The 24887-nt window shown below is 36.3% G+C and overlaps 1 protein-coding gene across 1 annotated transcript in view; it reads left to right on the top strand.

Annotated features, from left to right (window-relative positions):
• Positions 1-24726, top strand: part of PGR (progesterone receptor) — a 43652-nt gene extending 18926 nt beyond the window's left edge. Inside the window, exons 5-9 of the mRNA XM_030043061.2 lie at positions 6499-6801; positions 8184-8328; positions 11686-11816; positions 16877-17034; positions 19351-24726. Of these exons, the coding sequence (XP_029898921.1) occupies positions 6499-6801; positions 8184-8328; positions 11686-11816; positions 16877-17034; positions 19351-19506 (893 nt within the window). The 3' untranslated portion in view covers positions 19507-24726. The remainder of the gene's footprint in view (positions 1-6498; positions 6802-8183; positions 8329-11685; positions 11817-16876; positions 17035-19350) is intronic.
• The last annotated feature ends 161 nt before the right edge of the window (positions 24727-24887 follow it).

Here is a 24887-nt window from a genome sequence, read left to right on the forward strand (position 1 = left end):
CCACAGCACTGGAGACAGAGTAACGAGAGCCATCAATCTAATTGATGTTAGTGTCTCTCCCTCCTTCCCACGCCTTGGTCAGTCAGTGCCACCTCTCAGTAAAAGAAATGGAGCTGACAAGCATGATGGTGGCACTGGACTCGGGGAAGAGGGGCAAAAGGAAAAGAACATGTCCTTTGGACCCTTCTCAGAGAGAAGTGGTGCTTTAGAGCTGCGAGCAGTGCAGTAGAGAAACAGTATTACTACAAAGGCCGAACCTGAAGCATTGTTTGCCCAGGTTTGGAAGAGGAGAAAGCCAAGGAGGCAAGGGTCCAGAGTGGGCTGTGGAAAATATGTGGTAAGAATGGAGACTCAGGAAAGGAGGAGGTGGCAGATACAATGTCTGTCTTTTAAGGTTTGGGGCAACTTGTATGGTTGTCTTGTAAGGTTTGAGCAACTTGATCTATAAAAGAGGTCTGTGCCCATGGCAGGGGTTGGACTAGATGATCTTTAAAGGTTCCTTCCAACCCAAACCATTCTATGATTTGAACTTCTGTAAATTAAAACAGGTAAAAATTCATTGCTGGCTGTGAGTTTTGCACAGCCAAGAGTTTGACGATGATCTAACCTGAATTTTCATATATGATAGCCTGGATAATACCAATAACTAAGCCACAAGTATTTTAACATCACAGGCAACACTGTTTCAACACACAGAAGAGTGTGTGACTCACTAGCATCATCTAGTCCTTTTGCTCCAGCATTGTTCTGCAGAGTAATTCTACATAGGAAAAGTAGCCAGAAGGTTTGACTTCGTTCTATATTTTGCATGTGTTTCTGGATGCTAGTTTTCCCAGTGTTTTTTAATATATACATTTTGCTCTGGGTGTAGGTACCTAAAACAGAAAAAGTTGGACACTTTTGCTAGCAATATTGATGAGATGGTATGTCCTCATTAGTGTGTCCTCATATGAGGACGTTATGTCCTCATACTTGAAACCCAAACCTGAGGATAAAGGTGCTCTGACTCTTAGTTCTTTATTATCATGTATGAGGAGAGTAAAAACTTCCTCTTTCTCCTTGGATCAACTTTTTTTCTCAGCTATTACTAAGCAAGTGTGAATAGTTTCTTTGTATGTATTTAGCGTGAGGTTGTTTTATCTAGCCAGTTTGTTGTGTTGTTTCGCCTTTTTCTAAACATACCTAATCAAAACGGTCTTCCATTTTTTGAGGAGACTGTTCCAGTCTAGTTCCTCTAGTTCTTAGAGGGGCATAGCATTTAATCAGATCTCTGCCCTGATATCCCCACCTGCCCCATCTTCTGGAAAGAAGTGATCTGGCAGCAAATAGGAAGTAGAAGAGAACAGTGTGGCAATGGAGAAAGGAGAATATGAATGGAGCCAGGACTGTGGCATCTCTAGTTTTTTCTCAGCTGCATCAGGTTGAGTGTAGTATTTCAGGTTCTCTTAGTGATGTCAACAGTTCTGGGGGGATTAGGAAGCTAATTATTCTATGCAGGTTGAAATGGAGTGCTAAATACTGAAAGGAGAAGAGAAGACAAATGTAGGCAAAAAAATGAGGAAAACTGGAGTGAGATTGTGTTATTTGTAAATGGGGATTTAAAATCCAAAGCAACAAAAAATCTCGAGATGGACTGTTTAACCATAATGCTCTTTCTACTGTTACTGTCATCTTTCTTACTTTTGCTGTTCTGCCATTTCTTGTACTTTCTTTATTGTATCACATGAGCAAAACTTCCTACTCGTGACTTGCTGTGCTGATCAACACAGTGTGATTTATATATGGGGTACTACTGGGCTTCGATAATTTTCCCCAGGACGTAAGTGTCCACAAGCAAATTTCCAATTCATGGAACAAATTACATACTTAGATACATCCTTGATTATTTTAAAGGAATCAGAACTGTCAATATTTAAATCTTTTCTTGTGCTTACAGCCTAATATACTTTAAGATTTTTTGTGCATTTTCTGATTTCTTCCATTCACAACTTACATAGGTACACTTTTGTTTGTTTATTCCTGCTACTTATTTTCTTAAAGCTAGCGTTTCGTTACTAAACGCAGACCTCCAGTAATACTTAATCAAGGTGAGAAAGACTAAGAGTTTACAGGATCTTAACAATAAGATTCTGAACATTCTTATTACATTAATTAAATTACACTTACTGCTGGGAGAAGTATATGTATCTTCCGCTGAGTATTACTGAACGGCAACCATATAGATGGAGAATAATACTGTATTACATTGACAACAGTTCCATTTTCCGACCCTAATTTCAAAGCAATAAAATGAACCTGAATTGTTCTAAAATAAAGTGTAGTCAGTTGTAAGTAAACTATGGAATAGCAACAAATAGCTTTAGTTACCAGTTTCACTATATGGACTGTTTCTTCTTTCTTAATATATGGAAGGAAAATATCAATGAAAGCATATATTTCATAATTCCTTAATTGTCATTCTCTATGCGAGTGTTAATTGGTTTTGAGTTTTACAATCTCGTAATTGGACATGTTAATCTATCCTCTTTCTAATCTTCTACCTAATAGGATAGCAGGTAGCTGGGTCAGGTCCTGGAATAAACAAATACCCAGCTTTTTTATTTCCTATCAGTGAATCTGTAATTTTCCCAGGCTGACTATCACAGATTCCTTGTTCAGCTGTATTGCTAAATTATCACTTTCTTCATTGTTTCAGTTACCTTTCAGTCTGCATTGCAGTGATTACATGCAGGCAAATTTGTATTAATTTTCCAGGTAATATTTTCTAAGGTAGCATCAAAGGGTTTATTAAAATCAAGATGTATTAATTCTGCTTTGCTGCTTTGTTCCTTTATTTTGTATACACCCTCTTAAGGTGTACACAGCTTGTTCTCCTACACAGAACGCAAGAGCATAGTGACCTTAAAGTCAGAGCCATAGTGTTCTGTCAAGAATAATAAATTATTGACAATTTTCACCTGATAACAGGGTATGGAGAAGGATAGTGAGATGTTAGATTTTTACTAGAAACCCAGCCATTTTAATAGGAGAAATCTACTATCAGTAATGCCTGATTGGTAGTATGGTTCTGTATACCTAGTTAAAAGAATATTAAAATACAGAATTATGTATTAAGGAGAAAATCATAATATATTTGATGATGAGATTAAGTACATTTTATTTTTTTAATTTCTTTATGTTTTCTAGGTACATGTAGTACACAAACACTATACACGTTATTTGTAGTAAGTGAGAGTAAGGGAACTGCTTGAGTGGTTGGCTATCTTAAAACAAATTAATGAAAATGTTACAAAGAAAACATGTGCTGTCTAAATATGCACAGACAGGTTTTAGTATTAAGATGAATAGTTGCCAGAATGGATTAGTATTCTTTACACATTATAGGACTAAGTAGAGACATTTGTTTATCTTACAGCAGGAACTTATCTGGATATTTTTGTAAGCAGCAATTGAAAAACTAAGCTATTGTCAAATCTCTGTTTTTTTCTTTATGTCCTTAAGAGTTTGCGTTAATTTGACATAGTTTCCTTGTGGTAGATGGGAAAGTTTACTGTGAGTTGTTAGTAGTCACCTCTCCAGTAGATAGGTAACAAGTGGAGTTGCTTTACTGGTGGCTGTTAAGCAACATAATTAGAAATAAACACATAAGCAATTCTGCAAACCAGGGTGACATTAATTCTGATACATGCAATCACTTGGAAACATGGGTACTTATTAACTACTAACATTTCCATGTCATAAGCACTCTGTTTGGTTTCTTTCTTTACTTGTTCTCTGAACTGTAAAAGTATCTGAAGCCATTATTTCAGAAAATACCTGAAATCATTATTTATGAACTATCAAATATATTGTTCCTTCTGTTTTCCTTCATGCCTAAACAATAGTTAGTGGGAAATTCCCAGCACGTTTAGGACTATGTATAGCTTTCTTATGATAGAAATTGGCCTTAGGTCTCTTGTCGTAATATATTGTCTATTCTTTTGGTTTGGCTGTAACATAAGGTGTAAGTTTGTGTTTGGTTCTTTACTAAGCAGTCGCTAATCAGAAATATTTGTATTCTTACCAGAAGTGATAAAATGACCATAACGTTGTTGGGGCACTTGATACTAAGCTAATTAAACTCACAGTTAAGTTAGTGGGAGTATGACCCCTGACTTCATTGGATGATGAATGTTACTGAAGAGCCCATCGCTCATATTTATACTATCAATAAGGTCTGTTTCTTGAAACTTTGTTCAGCATATGCCCTTTGGATTTTAAATACTGTTTTAATTTAAATTGAAGTCTAGCACTTCTGTGTACAACTTTTTTGTATGTGAAATGCATAAACATGCATATTTATGATGGGATAACACAAAATTATTTTTTTTAAAAAGCAGATTTTGGCTTTTTAGATTGTGTTCATCTGCTCAATCCTGTCTGGTTCACAAACAGGAAGATTGATTCTGCCTCCAGTTATGCCAGTGTATATCAAGAGTCATTAAAGTAATAGAATTTGTTCTGTGTAAAATGTTTAGAAATGACATAAGAATCTTCCCATGTTTCATGTATTAATCTTGCTTGAAGTTATACTACCTGTTAATTCTCTGAAGTGTACATCCTAGATCTTCCAAAATGGAGACACTGGATTTTCATAAAATTTGCTATCTTCTATGATGTGGGAGCACCTGAAGAAAATGGAATAGACGTGTTCCTAAGTAAAACCATTTTTGTTGAAGCTTTCTGTTTTAGTGTGTAGTTTGGAACACTGGGATTTTCCAAAGAGGAAAGTAATAGATAAGCCTGACTATGCTAGCATCTCTCGATTCCTTCCATAAGCAGTTCAGAGCATGTGCCGAAGTTTAGGTGTGCTTCCCTACTCCTGTGTCCTAGGGCCTCTTTGGTGTACTGGTTGCATTCTGACAGCGCAGCACTACTTTTAACTAAAAAAGAAGGCAGTAAGAGACGAAGTCTTTGTCCCCTTCCTCTAGGATGTGATAAGTTCCCTTGTCTAATCTTTCACTTGTAAATAAAAATACCATTTTTCAAGAGACAATTTGATATGCATGTTATGAACTGGTTTTTAATTCAAATAGATGCATGCTGTTAAGCTTCTATTACCTTCCACCTCCTCTACTTTTAGAGTGGTTTTTGCATATTGCCATTTTGTAATGCAGTTTCTCAGTGGTTCAGCAGTTTGATAGGCATGTATTTTCTTTTCATCCAGTGAAATTTGGTGCATCTCTTTTTCTACTGTTAAAGTATGCAACACCTCTACAAGTGAAAATATCCACGTGATTTCTGGATGGTTTTTGGAGCAAAACCTTCTCCTTCCTTATTATTTTCTTTAAGGTTGAAACATGTAAACTTTTTATTTTTCTTTGTTAGCAGAATGATTTACCAATTTTTTTTCCCATCACCCTGCATCTTACTGTTCTACCATCATTTAAATCAGACCATAAGTATCAGTATCTTTATTGCATTTTTTTATCCCTTTTTTCACAAAGCCAAACTTGTTTGGCGGAACTAATGATCTAACAGGGTTTTCATCACCTTTGAGGATCTATTTAAAGCAAATGTGTTCCATGCACCCACCTCTACATGGATTTGTCTTTTTATTGAAACTTGTAATATGGTAATTTATTGTCTTTGAGGGTTATTGTCTTTGAACCCCTGAAGGTTTGATTTTCTGTGTCTATATGGTGCACTGCCAGACTGTTTCCATGAAAGAAATTTGAACAGTTGCTACCTAGAGATCTGTATATTTCCATAGCCATGCCAGATGCAGTATCTGTGCTTACTTTGGGAAAGCAGTTCAGCTATTTATTTTTTTTCAGTTAGTGTTCTTCAAACCACTGCAGTATGGAAATAAGAATTGCAAATACTGAGAAAGAGGAATTATTTTTTAGAAAGTGAAGAGTTTTGCAAGTGTTGACATGTGGTTTTACAGTGTTTGTTGGCATTTCACTCATCCCCTGAATTCTGTTTTCTTTCTGGTAAACTGGAGGAAAATATTACATTAGAGATTGTCAAAATAGAATTTAGCCATGAGACTGAAATGCCTTTATGGAACTGGAAAAAAGGAATTTCTGTGTGTAGTAATTAATTACTAGCATTTTTGTTTCTGAGTATTAGAAAAAAGAAACAGTATCCTTAATTAACATTGAATAGAAACTGTATTATAGAGCCAGCTGGCTCAGCTGTCAGCATATGATAGAACAGTGGGAACTGAACCAGAAAACACTTTACGAGGTTACTGTAACCTAGAATTCATGGCAATAATTTTAATGGGTGGGTGCTGTTCATCTCTTAGTGAAGGGAGGAGGATATGGAGGGAGAAACTCTTAAGAATTTTCCATGATTGTTTCTTAATTATATAAATAGTCAAAAAATAAAAAACTTATTCCGAAGACAGTTACAGTTTCCTTCTATAGATTAAAAGTGTAATCTAGCACTACTGGAAAAAAATTAATGTTTCTGGTTAATTCTTTTTAAAAGATCAAAAATTTTCTTTTTCAGGTCGAAAATTTAAAAAGTTTAACAAAATTAAGGTTGTGAGAACATTAGATGTCGCACTCCAGCAGCCAGCAGCCCTTCAAGATGAAAGCCAGTCTCTAACCCAAAGGCTGTCCTTTTCTCCAAATCAAGAAATACAGTTTGTTCCCCCAATGATAAGTGTTCTACGAGGCATTGAGCCAGAAGTTGTCTATGCTGGTTACGACAATACAAAACCCGAAACACCAAGTTCCTTGCTGACCAGTCTAAATCATCTTTGTGAGAGGCAACTTCTTTGTGTAGTCAAATGGTCTAAATTGCTACCAGGTAATGGCACTTCTTGTATGTAGTAAATTCTAGTTAAGCAAATACGTCATAGGATGAGCAGTCAAAAGAGAATATTATTGTCTGCCTGTTAATTAATTCTTAACAAATTCTAAAATGATTAACTTCATAAGATAATATATCTGATCAAATACATTCTAATAGGAGGGTACTTTTGAAGGAATGCATCTAAATATTTAGACTCACTCCAAAACACAACAGAAGCCTAAAAGAGTTCCTGTCTGTGATTGTTATAGCAGCCTTTCCACCCCAAATCCTCCTACTCTATTAATTCTTTTGGTATTAAAAATTGTTTATATTTCTGCATATTCTTTATTCTTACTCTTATTAAAATGTATTTTTGAAAGCAACAGAGAAAAATTGTAATAAATAGTGCCAGTTAGGACTAAGCAGCTCACAAATAGACTGTTAATGAGAAGTAACTGAATTTATGAAGATCCAGACATGGATTCCAAAAAATATCCATGTTATGTATGTATGTGTGTTGTATGGTCATAGGGGCCTGATCCTGGGATATATAAAAACCAATATATTGAGTAGAAAGCCTGGAAAATACAGTTTCATGTGAGCTCAGTTTCAAACTTCACTGCTGCAGGAAAGGGTAGTCCCTATCACTGCTCTTCCCCATTGCAGCTTGCGCTTATCAGAACTCTTGGTTGAACTGATTCATCTCATTAAGTGAGAAGAAAGCAAACCTTTTTTTTTTTGCCCTCTGTAGTTTTCTGATGGCTTCATGACCTGAACCAGTTCACTGAGGGGTAGCATGAATGCCAAAACTTGCTTGAAGGAGGTAACAGGACCAGGTAATGAACAGGACCACTGCTTTCAGTGGCAGGAAGCTGTTAGATTGACTCAGATAATTCATAGCAATCCTTAAAGTTATCAAAGAGTGAAAGTTATCAAAAGCAAACACACAACAATATGCTTCTCTTTGGTTAAATGCAAGAAAGATATTCATATGTGGATGTTTATTGTATTACAACTGTATTTCTTGTTCAGAACACTGAAGTCCAAGCTATCTATATTAAATAAGAGTTGGTTACAGTCATCATGTTACAAACTGTCATGTTTTTACCAAAGGAAAATGAGATGCATTCCTATTCCCTGAAATAGTTACTTTTGACTGCTAAAGTTAATTTTGGTTTGATCATTTCAAAATATTGGATCAGAACAAAAAGACAAGAGGTTAACTATCAAAGTGAGATAGCCAGTTATTATATAAACTTGAGACCTACGTCCCCAAAAGCACTTGTCTTTGTAGGTGTTCTCAGTTTTATAGCTCAAAGTTTTAATCTCAGAACACATACTCAGCTGTTGTCTAAATGAAAATTATAAAGTATTTTAACTTTTAATTTAATTTCCAGGATTTCGGAATTTACATATCGATGATCAGATAACCCTCATCCAGTATTCCTGGATGAGTCTAATGGTTTTTGCAATGGGATGGAGATCATACAAACATGTCAGTGGTCAAATGTTATATTTTGCACCAGATCTGATTCTAAATGAGTAAGTAGACTCTGCTGTTGCATAATATGAATGACATTTTGAACTTATCTGTGTCAATGAGAATGTGACTTCATGGAGGCCAAGATTTCATTCATTGCTTGTTCTGTTTCAAAATTAACAGCAGAGGAAAGTCCTCTGATCATATTGAAGTTCAGTAACTTTGGGAAGAGTTTTGTGGGAATCCCAGATATTCTGTCTGTTGACATGGCCAAACAAAAGGAGTTCAAACAGTATTTTAATTATCTAAGAGAAAAATGAAAAAAAAAAAAAAAAAGAATGATGCTGTCAAAGATTTAGCTGAATTCATCTGAATAAGACATGAGTTAATGTTTAATAAATGGAACTAAGTGGGATTTTCTTTGGTTGTCATTTGGGTGGTTTTTGCAAATACTAAATACTCAGTTTTGACACTTTCTGATAAAACTCTACTTTTCTGAAGTACATTTCTTGTTAGAAAATTGTAATAATTGAGCAAGAAGGAGTTTTAATATCACGGATAAAATAAGTGAGACTTCTCCTTTCTGGCTTGAGGGGGGGATTGTTGGCTTAGATTTTCCTTCACTATGCTGATTAATTCTGATAATCTTCATTTTAGCCTTTGTCAGTTTTTCAGCTCTGCAAATTAATATGGTCAAAGCTGTAATTTTAGTTACTTTGGTTATAGTACATGGGAATTTTCCAGGAACAGTAAAACGTAATTTAATCTCCCTATTTATTTTTCTGTAATACATTTTTCTCAGTTATCTTTTCTTAAAATCCTAAAAGAACTACTATGAAGTGAGATGAAAGTTAAAGAGGTTTTCTTGTAAGACATATCTGTTTAAGGATTAAGAGGTGGATTTGCAGAAGATCTAGGCACCTGAATTTAAAATCTGTAGACCTGCAAGTTCTTGCCAGTGAAGTTCTTTGTAGAAAATACTCGGTGGAGCAGGCCCTGTAGCTCCTGACCTTTTCTCTTCCAGATGACTGTAAATCACTGTGAGGTTGTAGAGTAATGAATTCTTTCCTCTCCCATGTGTATTAATTATGTTGTACAAATTGAAATACTTTGAAGGGATGAGATTGAGAGAACTTCTCACTGTATTCTGTCCCAGCATAGTCTGTGATATATCTCATGGTTACATTCAGAAGGAACACAGTGAGGTGGCTTTAGGCAGTAATGGCATGTCTTGGGGTATTACCCTGCATGTGGACCGCTGCTGCCACCTTGTGAAGACGACTTAAGTACCTTCTTCCAGACCAGGGTTGAGATTTATGAACCCTGATTATAATCCCTTAGAGGCAGCTTATTTGCATCTCAAGACCACCTACATTGAGAAGGAGGTGGACTGACAACATACCCTTCTCTTGGTTGTAGAACATCTCATCAGGGTCATAGTAGAAACGTTATAAACAAAGAGTTAGACATGAAAAGTAACTGGCACACTAAATCATAGCTGCAGCTATTTATTGGGAAATAAGTTAGCTTTTCGATCAGTAAAATGTAAGCAACTTCCTTGTCTATGATGATGTCTAAGATTGTACTTTCACGATCGCTTTATGCAAAAGTAACTGCTGAACACCGCCGAAAAAGTTAACTCCACCTGCCTCCCTGCCCTGGTCATGCATCCCCATGATTTCACTTAAGCTGGATCAAACACTATCTGGCTGCACTGTCAAACAGATAAGGAAATTGTATGCTTGAGAAATACCCCAGAAAAAGCCATTAATTACCAGGTGGAGGTGATCCCTGACCTGACTCACCACGTGGGAGTGCAGGCACTAATGCCAGAATAGCAGGAGTGCACACCTAGAGCTGGGAAGAGATAATGGCAATTCCTTCTACAGGGGCAACACACACTTGAGTTGTTTCAAAATGACCATGAAACCACAATCCAAAGACTGTTTCACACCAATCTGTCATTTAACAAACTGAGTTGTAGTGCTCCTTGGGAATGACTTGTTTGGTAGCATCAGTTTCAGACCAAGAAAGCCAGGAGTGTTAGTCTGACAAAGAATTTATGAATTAGTATTAAAACCCTACAAGGGTTTACTGTTACTTATACTTTGCAGTGTCTGAAAACATGAATAAGAACAGCATTTAAGCATACCCTGAAAGCTGCTATCACTCTTCATAGATAATAATTAGGAACAGAGACTACCAGAAAGGACTAGGAGGGAGTTTTAAAGTAGATATAGAAGTAACCAGTCCATTAAGATCTAACAGATTAAATTTCTGTGTTTAAGTCATTTAAGAGCTGGTACGAGATACCAGATGTTGAACAAAGCTGAAATAATTTTCATTTAAGATAACAGCAACACTTTAAATAGCAAGGAAAAACTTCAATGCATTGAGAAAAGTCTTTTATTCATGGAAAATATACTCTGTTTTCATTGTTGAGGGTATTATCTGCAGTCAGGTTGGAATGCTGATCTGAACTTTGTAAGGGGCAGGGGGGGCAAAATTTAATCTTGTTGTTATTTACCTAATTCATTTGGATTGAGATGCAACTTTTGTAAAATTAGCCCAAGTTACTGGATCTTCAGGTTGATGTACAATGAATTTAGTCTAGATTACAAACTTTGTAGTGCTATTGTTGCAGTCATTTCAGTTGAAAACTGCCTTCCTAATAAATATTTGCAATAAAATATACTCCGTGTACCAAAATCTCAACAAGAAAAGCAAGATCGAAGTGCTGCAAAAAACTAAACAGTTTTATGTATTTCCTTGTGTGATTTGTCCCATTTACTTCTGCAGGAGTTTAGATAAGGCTGTATTAATGTCTTAAGTTTACTTAAAAACTTTTTGTATATATTTACATGTAACATTTTTAACTGTTTAGCGGCATAAAATGCTACAAAATTATATCATTGCTTTTAGCAGAACAATGTTAGACATGCAACAAAGTATTTTGATGCAGACATTTTTGCAAAACCTAAGGAATAGTTTTCTATAAACTTTCAGGTTTATCTTCAATTTTATGCTTTGAAGTATTTTCAGAGAATGTAAAAATCTGTCAACCTCTAAAAGAAAAAAAATACTTCACATTAATCATTAGGGTGTTTTTAACTAATAAAACTCCTTCTTTTTTGGTGGTTAGCATTCAGCTTTGAAAGTCTCCAAGGTGTTTTTTTTTTCTGGGCAGCAGTAACAGATTAAACATCCAAAATAATAGCACATTCATTACGATTAAAAAACTAGTGTAGGTACAAAACAGTCAGAAAATTGTTTATGTGTGTAACCTCTTTCTTTAATTTCTGTAATGTGGTAATTAAACTGCTAACAAGGCACTTCCTTCAAACAATTAGTACTGGAGCCCTTCCTTTTCTTTATTTTCATGTTTTTTGGTTTTTTTTTTTACCTTTTCTGGGTGTAAGACAGAGGATGAAAGAATCATCGTTCTATTCCCTGTGTCTATCCATGTGGCAACTCCCACAGGAATTTGTCAGACTTCAAGTTAGCCAAGAAGAGTTCCTATGTATGAAAGCACTGTTACTTCTCAACACAAGTAGGTACTTTTATTTCTTTGAAACATATCACTGGTAAAAGAGTTTTGAACCATGTTGTTTAACTTGACAATTGCTAAGCTCTCTGGCTTAACAAATGGAAACTTCTTTAGGAGGAATGTTAGTATTTCAACACCTAAAAATATTTTTTCTAGTGTTTATAAGGAACAAGTAATTTGTGATTCATTGTTGATTTTATTCTGTATAAAGACACTGAGGAAATGTTGGATCCCTTTTGATAGATGGCTATACTATATTACACATTTTCAAATCATGTGTGCAGTGTTTCTGCCTGGAAGCTCTTCAGCTTAAATGACTCTACACAGGCAAAAAAATGTTACAAGCATTAGAAATGTTATTAAAAAATATTTAATAAATTTGGCCAAGAACTTAAAACATGCTTACTCAAAGGAATTAGCGAGGTGGACATGGCACAGAATACGAACATTTATTCAACTTTTTATAGTCATAAATAGGTCGAGTTTAGCACAGACATAAACAAATGGAAATGTTTTTCTTTGGTTTGTTTCTCTAGAACAAAATCCATGGTCACTTTTAATCATACACATCTAAGGAATCCAGCATACAGCTGCATTCCACTTTAAATGGGAAGTGTGGTAGTTGATGAAGTTATCTTCCAAAACCTTTTCTAAAATACTAAAATGTACATCTGCTGTGGCCCTAATTGTTAGTTATGAATCCCCAAATAGAAAGTTTTAAAATGGTACAGGTGCTATTCAAAATGAGAATAAGCACCTCTGAGAAATATAATTGGAAGAATGTTGAAGTTTGGTTCTCTACACACTTACGGAGTCACAGGAGAGATGTGCAAATCCTACATAACCTGCTTGTTGGTTGTACAAAGTTTAGTAAAAGATAAGGAACTAAAATTATTCCCTCTTAAGCTGTACTTCACTGGTATTTGCATAAGCTCTTGCTTAAAAAAAACCTTGGTGTCAGCAGAGCATAAGCAGTAAAGATTAAATTTAGCTCATATGAACATAAAAATTACTAAAATAATAGTAAAATACTATATACTCTGCTAAAGCAATAAAAATAATGTGGACAAAAATCCCTTTCTGATATAACTCCAGTTGCTTTGTTGGAATCTGAATATATTCCTATTTTAAATGTTTTCCACCTTGTTATCATCACAAATGAACTCCCTTGTCTATTACCTGAACCTTAGAGGGAAGTTTTAAATTTCGGTGAAATTTAGATACATTTGTGATATTCCAGCTATCCTTTTCTGTCCAAGACAGTTCAAATCAAATTCAAAAAACCATTACAGTGGTCCAATCCCTCTCATTTACGAGTGCATTAATTTAACAAGATTCAAGCTACCATTCTTTATCAACTGCGTTGCGCTCAAACTCATTTTTAAGATGAAATGTTTATATATATGCAAGAAATGAGTTTTTTAAAAAAAAAAAAGAAAGTATTTCTACATGTGCTGATGAGTTTTGCTTTTTGTTCTGTCCTGCACTTATTGTCCTATAGGAAAAAACAATTTGTCAGATCTTTGGGAGAAGGAACACACCTAACCGTTGCTGCTGAGACATTTAGTAAACATTTGGTACTGTATAAATATAATTCCACAAAACTATTTTCAAAAAACCTTACAAACTCATTGTTACTATAAAGTGGTTTTTAAGACTACTTTTATTTTAGTCGTGGTATTCACCTTAATCCTTTTCAGATGTGAAAGTATGGCCATTTCAAGCTTTCATATACTAACAGTAAATCAAGCCTGAACTTTTAGTCTCTCATTCTGTCTTCTGTTTGATTTATTGTTTAGATGAACTGATTTTTACTTTTTATATAATTTTGAAGAAACAGTAATTTGTATTAAACATATCTAAATGTCAGTCTTGATACATTTTTAATTCTGAATGGACCCCCCAGCCTGAGTTTTAACATTATTTTTGATTTTACAGTTTTTCCATTGAGTTTGCTGTGGCTTAGATGTTTTCTTTATATTGTACGTGTGACAGTTTTAAAGCTGTCTTGAAAGCAGAATTAGTCTTTGCAAAAAGTGGACAAACATTTTTATTTTCTGCAATTGTTTCCATTTTACAGGTCCTCATTTACTGTATGTAACAATCTGTGTTGTAGTAGTGCCCCATAAGTTCTAAATAGGGCTCCGTCTTGCAGAGGCCATATCCATCTAGGAACTAATACTGTGAATAGTTCAAAAAGACTGTGATTTAAGAAAGTAGAGCTATGCCAAAAAAGAGAGAAGTACGCATATAGCAAGTTCAGTTCTAGCTCTAACACTTTCCAGACTTTTGATTTAGAGGAATTGCAAAATCTTATTGCATAAGATTTTGGCTGGGTTCTTCCCACTGAATAAAAGCATCTGCATTCTTTACATATGTTCAGGGGGAAGGAACATTTGAGCTACCTGTGCTTAAGTTGCATTTGTGCATGTAAGACATTGTAATTCTTCACTCAAAAAAATAGCTTAGTGGAACTTTTTGTGATTGGACGGGAACGTGACTGTGCTTTTGCAGAATTCTGGGGAAACAGGCCATTCATTGCTGGAAGAGATCTTTTAACTTAATTCACAAGGGAAATGTAAGGACTTAATGGCTGGTTTAGAGATGTAAGTCAAGGATAGCATCCACCTAACCCTAAATTCCATCAGAATGTGACTTTCTATGAAGAAGATTTCATAGATGTCTGTAAATCTGCTGTTAAGACATACCCAGAACCATCCAGGTTTTGAAAATAAAGCTATTCTTTTTCCATGACATAACTTTTCCCCACTGTGAGTATTCCTCCTTGCATTACTCCTAAGCACATTGCATTCTCCACAAACCAGTACTTGTCCCTTCCATTCAGACCCTTGACGTAGGTGTGACAGGCACGCTTTCAGATGCCTCCTTCGTCTGTCTGGACTTGAGAGGCCATACTGAGTCAAACCAAAGGCCCACCTCATCCAGCATTTCATCTCCATCAGCTGCTAAACAAAAGCTAACATGGCATCCCTAAAAGCTGGATTATTATTAGTTATGGTGTTATAAATGTACTTTCTGTGGAAGCAGTCACGATTTCTATTCTCTATTTTTATTTTTGTTTGAATTCTGTTTTAGTTAGGAGTCAGACCCTGGCTTCCATAGCCCAGCTCAGTGTTTAGACACTTATCTTTAAAGTAAACTTTCTATTTTCTGCATGTGTGTCTCCCTTCCTACCCCAGACATTCAGTTGTCTGAGGAGACACTGAGCAAGAGACAACCTCGGCAAATGGGATCATTTCCTCTCTTGGGCAGTCTCCTACAAAATAAGAGACTTCTGCTTAACTCAGGTAGAATAGAGATTTGAACTTCTGCCTTGTCAGCTCTCTCTGGGCTCAAGGTGAGGGAATTTTTATTTTAATATGTTTGCCTGAAGTGTCTCCTTTCCCCTTACATTTTTCTGAGGAACCAGACATGACTTAGACAACTGATTTCAGAACAGGGTTTATGATTTCTGAGTGGAAAGCAGTGATGCTGTCAGTGCAGGGTTTGCTACCGAATTCTCTTTCAGGGAGTGGGTTTAGGTCCAACCTCTGTGCAGCCATCTCCTTTTTGGCTGGCTTCTCTTTTAAGAATTCCCTTCCTAGGTGTCTAGTGCATTGTACAGAGTTAGTACACACATTTATTTATGTTTTAATTCCAGAAAGTGACAGATCACCTGAAAGTTAGGTGTTACCATATTGAGTAAGTCAATGTCACTATGAATCAAGCTTCAATTTTTTTTTAAAAAAAGATTCAAATGAAATCCATTGTGGCCTGATATTAGTCATGGTCTGATACCGTATTGAAGATGTACTAGATACCTAGGTAACTAGCAGGTGATTTTTTAAACTATGTGAGCTAGTCCCCGGGACATTCTTTTAGCATCCGTGGAGAAAAATAAGCATCTCTACAGAATAATTAATTTCTTTCTAAGGATACTTCCAAAACAGTGAACATGCCTTGTGCCCAAGACTTGCCTGATTTTTCCCCACCCCCAGATGGAGTCCCTATACTGTAAAATGTCTAAAGTTTGGTGAAATGAATCCTTCTCCTCCTGCTTGCTGTCAGAATACAAAATGTTAAATGTGACATTGCAGTGTGAAATGTCATTGGCAAGAGAGGAAGGAAGGGGGAAGAAATTTAACAGCTCTTTCAAAACCAGTATGCTTGAAACAAGACTATGTTTTAATGTATGATTATTATAGCGAAGCAAGGATTTAGATTTGTTTGCCAGATGGGAATATTTTTTCGAGTTTCATTTCTTCAAGTTTTTCACTTCTTAGTTGCCTTTGACAACATAAATTATAAGACTAGTGTATTACACTCTGCCATGTCAAGGAAGGTAGAGTCTAGAGCTTACACCTGTTTCCTTACAATGCTACCAACACTTATCATCAGTGATCAAATACGGTCTTATCACTAGCAGTCACGAACAGGTTCATTTCTGAATGTTCTCTCCATGTCCTCATTTTGGTCCTCACGGATGACCATTAAGAGAAGAGTGAGTTCAACTATTTGGTCGTCCTTGCTAATTTCTCTAAAAAGCTGTTCACATTTAAGACTGGTAGTGGATCTATTCTGTTAAGTGAAAGAGGTCCAAACAGGAGGCCTGAGCCCTGGATGCTTTACTGTCTACGCTACTTAAGACTTGTTAGTTCATGCCTTGACTCCATTTTGAAGCACTCCAGCTAGACCTCTCTAACATAAATCCGCTGTGAAGAGGGCTGACCCTCAGCAGTGTAACCATGAGCCAGTCCATAACACCTTTCCTCAAGGACAGGAGTGGTTCTTTTGGCCATCTTATTTTCAGCAGACAGGTGTAGCTGAAGCTTAAGGCTGTTTCTAGACATCAGCAATTAAGAGAATTGACTGATTATTGCCAGTATATCCTTTTAACTAATTGTATCACTGTTTCTGGAGTAACTGTTGAACAGGAAGAAGTACCTGGTGTATAATAATTAATTGCACTGCACAGCGTGAAATAGTATAAAGTGTTTCTGTACTTTAAATTTCTCTCATTGCCTTCAGAATAAATTGCAACACAAGTGTTACTTTCTTTTTAGTTCCTTTGGAAGGTCTAAGAAGTCAAAGCCAATTTGATGAGATGAGAACAAGTTACATTAGAGAACTGGTCAAGGCAATTGGTTTGCGCCAGAAAGGCGTTGTGGCCAACTCACAACGTTTCTATCAACTTACAAAACTGATGGATTCCATGCATGATGTAAGTTTACTTGTTAATGTGTTTTGCTTTTTATATATGAAGGAACTAGTATTTCTTAAAAGTAATTTTATGGAAAGTGGCTAGTCAACATTTCAAAACAACAAAAGAAAAACCCCTACATTTGTCCTTTAGCGTGTATATTTGTGTAAATAGCTATCTATTCAGCATCAATATATATTGTTTATATATTATATGGTATACAAGATTTAAGTATTTGAGAAACAAGCATTTGAATGCTACAATTTTGTTTCATTATTTCTGTAAGGTAACTAGTACAGTTCTGGGTTTTGGTAGGGGGTGGCGTGTATGTGTGTGTGCGTCTGTATATACGTTCATGACAATATTTAAATAATGCAAAGAATAGGCCATTCAAGTTGCAAAGTCAGGCTACTAAGAATTAGAGAAAGACAACCAAGATTGGTTTTGCAACCTTAATTCAGCTAGTTTTATGTATATATTCTATGCCATTTTTTCAGTATCTGTCTATATTTGGGAATTGAGTAATCTTTGAGAACTCTAGTGCTGATATCATAGAGATTCATAAGCATGTTAAAAGATGCAGCTGATTCCGTTCCACATCTCTGAGAATCCAGCATGTACCCTATTGGCTTAACATCCATTAAGACTGAGGAACGATGTTTCGTATAAACCTTTGCCCATGTGAACATTGTTTTCTAATGGCTTGTGTATCTCTACAAGAGAGGCAAAAAGCAGAGGTACAGGGCCACACCTGATGGTTTTAGCAAGTGTTGGGGAAGTGGCACCAAGATAGTTTAGGAAGAGCACTTTTGAGTTCGGTGCTGGTTGTGAGGGGCTCACAGGGAGTTCAGGGAAGGATGGGGTCTGTGCACGTTTTTATTCTGCACTCAGCAAATCTGCATTTTATTTTAATTGTTCATGAATAAATTCATTTATTCATCTAAAGCCTTTCATTGTCACTAATTCCCCCTTCTGTTTGGGAAAAAAAACCCTTCAAGGATCCCATTTATGGGAGTTAAGAGAGGTAACAATATTGATAATTAAGTGGTTTACCAGGTGGTCTGGAGTCTTTTGATCCACTGCACAAACCTCTCCATCAGCTTTTGCTATCTGCAGAACTTATATTCACCATTTAGCTATTACATCATCTCAGATACCAGCAAAATGAGAATGAGACAAGTACAAAAAGCGTCCTTACTGGTGAAGGTAGACAATAGCAAATTCTGAAGGGAGGATATGGAGCTTAACTGTAAGTATTTACTGGTAGTCAGGCTGCAGTTGTCACTTGGGACTGTCAGTGCTAAACCCTTCCCTGGAGTTCAGTCAGTCACCTTTTACTTGCAAAAAGTCCTGACCAGTATACCAGCTACCTCATAGTAGCCCTGTGCTCAAGGAACCTGTATGGATCAGTCTTGCTTGGGATAAAAGGTCTTCCTGTGTTAACCTGGAGTAACAATTTGCAATCTGGGTGTCACAGCATCCAGAGGAAAACTTTTGAGTACTGGGCTGTAGAGTCAGTTTCTTAATTTCAAATACTTAAAGTAATAGTAAAATGAGTGAGTGAGACTTGCTTCAAAATACCCAGCAAAGTGATGGTTAGGGTAATTTTTGGTCTGTAGAGTATCGTCATTCAAGTCCCTGTTTCAGCTCGGGCTGATACAGTGATGGGAGATAGAAGGAGAAGATAGGTCATCACACTGGAGAGGCTGCGTGTCGTTAAAGCCTAGGGTAGCAGAAATAGTATGATATCTGACAACATGAAGGTCACTGGTCTTAAAGAAAAACTTCTGTAAAATTGGAACTTCTCAGAAAAGATAGAAGAGGTGAAACAGTCATATATATTGAGCAGTTGCTTTCAAGGGATGAGAGCCTATGGATTTTAACGTTTGCAGCATACCCAGATATGATCATCATCAGTACCATGGAAAAGCTCAGAAGTAAATAGTAAATGCCGTCCCTCAGAGCAGGGTTTGAATAGCATATAGTGAACAAGGCATTGAGACATGGGTTGAACATGAGAATAAAATGAAAGATTGAATACTTTTTTAGTGATTGCCATTGTTCATGGTGCATGTCATGAGTGAGGATGATACTAGTGTATAATATTAGTGGGGCACTGTTTCTATATAACATGCCATTTAGCTGTATTTATGATTTTTGCCATGGGAGGATATTTTAATAGGGAGTGGCAAGTACCCTCGTTATTGATTCAGGGAGTGACAGAGGAAGGTATATAATGGTGTCAGCTGATGGATGTATGAGATAAGTGATTGACAGCGTGTTTATCTGGCTGCATTACTGTTAGCCTGATACATGTTTGTATTTTATTAAATCCAGCTAGTGAAACAGCTGCATCTCTTCTGTCTGAACACATTTCTCCAGTCCCGTGCACTGAGTGTTGAATTCCCCGAGATGATGTCAGAGGTGATTGCTGCCCAGCTACCCAAGATTCTGGCAGGGATGGTGAAACCTCTTCTCTTTCACAAAAAGTGAATTGTCTTTTCTCTTATCATAGAGATGATTTCCGGGTCATTTTTTGTTTGTTTATTTTGGTCAAGATTTTGCAATGTCAGGACTTCAGTATATTTGTCATACTTACCCTGCCTACTGCTTTATACTTGTAACATACACAAGCCATTTAAGCTTGATGTACATATTGTGAATTCCTGATTCCTTAACTGCAAAAATCACAACAGTCATAAGAAATGTTTTGTAAACTTGGCTAGTTGCTTTTTAGATATGCATAAGAATGACAATGAATAGAGTTTTCAGATTTCTAAGGACAGTTATCTTACACGTTTTTCTTACATATTACACACTCTCAAATTTCTGACATGGTGTAAACTTCTTACTTTAGTACCTTGTGTGCATGAGTACATGTGGGCATGTGCATAAGACAAGATTTTGGAGGAATTAAAATAAATATTGCCCACATTTTCTCATGGATATTTCACATTTTATTAACTAATCTGCCTCACAGAAATATCCTTTCAAAGTCAGCTGTCCTGGATTAAGTAGACATCGCTGCAATACCTTCATGAGTAACTAAAGTGCTAGGCACAAAGTGAAGTATACATTCATACTCTTGTCTGTGCTCATACTGCATTGAAACTCTTGAGTTCAGCATACCTGTTTTTGCACCATTCTGTGCAGCTCTCCTTCAGAATTGGAAAGCCTAGGAAAATTTCAGTGTATATTACACCAGAAGTAATGTGTATGCAAACCCACTAAGCTTTGGTTTGTGTAACTTTCCTTAAGAGTTTGGCACTTATTAAAGCTAAATCACTTAGCGATGATCTTAAATTAATCAACTTCAAAATTCTGTATTTCAGAAGCTTTAAATAGAGATGTTTTCACTGACTACAACTCTTAATAATCTTAATGTTTTGGATTCCAATGCTGAATACTCAAACAGCCATTAACAACAAATTACAGCGAGATTAAATGCAAAAAGAAATGGAAAATATGACTACAAACATTTTGATACACATCAGGCTCATTTCAGTAATATTTAGTGGAGCTACATATTTTATATTTTAAAGGCATGCCATGATAATTGGGGTAACTGTAAAAGAGGAATTGGACTAAATTAGCTTTATACATTCAAAAAGAATGTCATGTTTTACCATGGAAATGAATATTTGACTGAAAAATTATAATGTGATTGTGTTTGTTCCTTTGATATGGATATGAAGCAACTCATGCATTTAAGGCAGTAAATTGTTGATATATTCAAACAACAGAGAAATGGATAAAGCCCAAGAAGAATTTATGAGTTTATTAAAATATGACAAATTTTGCCAGTCACGAAAAATGATACTCAGATTCTGTAACAATGTAGGAAATGGTGAGTCTTACTTGGGTACTTGCTGGCCACATGCTTTTGCTCTTCCCCATTACCTGCTGGATGCATCCATCCTGTGATAGTGTACTGTTGATGGGGTGTAGCTTGGTCTGTATAGGTATGTCCTTGTCACGTGAACAAAGTCCTATGGGACATAAGTTCAGTATTCCTGATTAAATCAGGGTGCCCCTCATTAAAAGTATAAGTGACGTTACTTGTTCATAAAAGCTATGTCCTGATTCTTGAAAAAATGGACAACTAACAACTAAAGGTAGATCTAAAGGTATCCTTACTATTTATCATTTCCTAAAGCAAATCAAGAAGTTGTTACATTACAACTGGGGATAAAAACCTTTTTTGAGATTCCCACATAGTAATACAAAACCCACTACAGTTGCTGCAAAGATGCAGCCCTGGATAAAATGGTATAAGCAGACTTCTGTGTTAGATGACTAGGTCTGTCATGCCTAAGTGCCCAGAGACAAGCAATTTCTTTCATATTCAATACAATCTGAGTTTTACCTGTGATCCTTAAAGCAATTGTTTTAATAAATAACACAGAATTCATTATTTCTACATATTGAAGTTTTGTTTTCTTTATTTTTCTTTGTATTTGCATTCAGTAGTAGTGGGGCTTAGTAAAAAAGTCCATTTCAACCATTCCATTTTTGTGTAACAACATTTTCATGCATTCTTTGGGAGTTTAAGCATTGCCACGTGATTTACCATTGAATAAACAGACTGTCTATGTTACGGTTTGAACTGTTAACAGAAACTGCCCACACTAAAAATTATTCCTCAACACCCTAATTCTGAAATTAGAAAAAGGAGCAGGCAGTATGTTTGCCTTAGGAATGCCCCGGATCAGCCTACATCTGCCTTTTATTCAATCTCTAAAATTGGTTCCAAGTGACTGCTATGTCACCACGTCCCATAAATATGGCAGATTAGTCTGAAATGCTCTATATTTGTCTCAAAGGCATAATCAAAAAGCAAGAAAAAGAAGTCTTTTGGGAATAGATAACAAAGATTAAAAACATTTTCAAATTGTATTTCTTAAAGATCTCTAACTCATAGAAAAAAAATCCCAGAACTTCACGGTCACGATAGATTCACTACATAAAACAGAACACATTTGGCTAAATGTGGCTGCTATATGGATTTCAAAGTCCTTTGTTACATGATTGTCTGAAGTTTGAAAAAAATAGTTTAATTTGAGAACTTCCAGCTTTGAGCCCAGTTAATAAAATTGCCTTTAGGCTCCATTTTGATACCATCATTTGCTCTGGATTACACAGACACCATGAACACTGATCAAAACACAAAATTGTTTCCTTCCCTATAGAAATCTCATGTACTGTGACTTTTCAGCACTGTGGCAATGTCCAGAGAGCCATCAGCAAACTAGTTTTTTCTTTCAGTATTTTAGAGAGCACAAGGCTTTTTAGTTGTCTGTATTTCTCTGCATTGATATTTGTTTAAAGATTAAGGGTTTTTTTTGACCTGAGCTTTACAAATAGGTTAAACTAAAACATCTTGTAGTGCTTCTCAATATACTGAACAAGGCATAACAATGCTGGATCTTATGTTGCATTTTGCACACTAGAAAGAAGAGGTTTCGGTAGATGGACTTTTTTGGTTTTTGACATTTATGATGTGCCTGATTACATTTGAAAGGTATGAGACCTGTTGCACTAATTAGAAGGCTTGCCATCTTCTGCAGATTGCAGATATAACTTTTTGTCTGAGCTATCACTGTAAGTTCTTCATCTTACACTAAATGATGCAGTCTATGCCTGAAGCTAAGCCTCTGCTATTCTGTACCGTTTAGGTATTTTTGACCCAAGGCCTTTAGCATTGCCTTCTGCTAGTACATCAGTGAAGCAAACCAACCAACCCATGAAGTCAACTGTTTCCTTTGAGCTCTACTGTCATTACTCAGCTTTGTAGAGGCATCACATTTATAGTTTTTAAAGACTGTTTTGGAGGTTGACGTGCCTGGCAGTGGCAGCCCGGCTGTGCTTGGAGAGCTGTGACAATGCAACGTGGAGAAGAGTCCTCTAGCCCCGGCAAGCTGTCCTACTCTTTCCCACCAAGTTGCTTCACAGTTGTACCTGCTGTGCTTGAAGACATACAAAAGGTCAAACACTTGGCTTATGTTTTCAAAGATCTTAGCTGGACCAACAGTTTTGACCAGCCTTTAGGGAAGAGGGAATGTGGGTTTATTAACACCTAGTCTGTCACAGAGGGAAATGTAGTCTGAGAAACTTTCCATCGATTTCATGGCGCTTTGGAATAGTCTGGTTATATGTGTGCATAATAAACTGAAGCTTAGGTGGTTTTGAGCTCCAGCTGTTCCTTGAGCTGCACTGCATTTATGTTTTCTTGTTATTTCTACAGTAGAGAAAAACTTAAGGTTAGTTTATCCCTAGAGGAGGGGAGGATGGGGCTGCGCTCCACCCGTGCAGCAGTGCAGCTCCAAGCAGCTCCAAGCACACATTTCTTGCCTGACGCTGTTTGTGGCACGCTGACCTTTCTTTCCTTCCGATAAGTCAGCTTGCAGCCGCAGAACCAATATCCAAAGCCCTCCCAACTTTCCATGGCTCAAAAGCCTGTGTGCATACTGCCAGGCTAGACTGTCAGCATTGCTGGATTTACTGGTTTGTACTGCTTTGTGTCATGATGACCTGACTTGAACAGAGGGTTTGTTTTTAATTTAGTTCTCTTTTCCCCCTTGGAAGATGGAAAAAAAAAAAAAAAGACATATTTTAGGATTTTGTGTTTTAGAATATATGAGGGGTTTCTTTTTCAGTGAATGCTATTAATTTATTAGATTGACGTTATTTGCATGCAGAATGGTACTGTAGCTTCTCAGATGCTTGGACAGAAACATGCAGTAAAAGGTGACTGCATGAATAATAATAACTAAGTTAAAATTTAGCTGGCTGTTTACCTCAAAGAGAATATAGTCCTCAGAAAATAGTCCTTCAGTGCTTCTGGAACTAATGCAGCAGTTGCATAACTTCAAATACATGAGCAGTGCTGCTCCTTTGATGTGTTTTTTTGCTCACATTTAGGCATTTTTTTCCTGGGTTGGGCTCACAGTGCTCTGTACAAGGTATTTAAAGTATATGAAGGATATCCAGGAGGGGTGAGCTTTCATTTAATACTAGTTTATCATTTAAAACTGGCAACATTTCAGTTTCTTACCAGTGTGGGGTGTGCTTATTGTAAAAATACCATCACAAGTCTTTTAGTCATAGATCATGTTTTTCTGACCATGAAAACTAAATTACCCTTTCACCTCTGCAGGTACAATAGTTCCACCAGTTTAGCATTCAGGCATTTCAGTGAGGAAGTTCTCACAGTGTCATTTAAATAGTCTCACTCTATTGCATTTTCCCACAGCTCAATTTAAATACCCACCCAGCCAGTTTAGTACTAAAATCTTTTTGCTATGTTGAGGAAAAAGAAATATATAATTGACAGGAATCCAGAACTCTGCATCAGTGAACTCCACAACTGCGGGCATAATAAATATCTTTGCCATCAAGTCAGAAATAACTGGACAGACCAGTGCAGAGACCTTTGTGTTACACAGGTGAGACTTACATGAACATCACTGTAAGTTGCTCATTCCATCTTGGATGTACGGTTTTCACATATGCCTACTTTTCATATACTAGATAAAAACAGAGTAATGCTTTTACACTTCATACCGTGTATTGTTGGTTTATGTCCAGTCTGAGACTCTAAGCTGCAATACTTCCAGTTGAGAACAATGTTTTCATCATAGTGCTGTTCAAAAAACCTGATTTATTCTGGCAGGTCCATTGTGGCTATATGGAGCATGAATAACGAAAACACCAGACAGACATATACATGGCAGCGTCTGTTCAGAAAGGTGTGTAAATGCTTTTACTTAGAGTACTTCAAAAAGAAACAGACAGTGATCTGCAATCACTGAGCAGTTTTAAAAGTAAATTTTGTTTCAAAGGAGTATATGATTATATTATATAGTGCCTGAATA

The sequence above is a fragment of the Aquila chrysaetos genome, chromosome 19 (genome assembly GCF_900496995.4).
Source record: "Aquila chrysaetos chrysaetos chromosome 19, bAquChr1.4, whole genome shotgun sequence".
NCBI lineage: Eukaryota > Metazoa > Chordata > Aves > Accipitriformes > Accipitridae > Aquila > Aquila chrysaetos.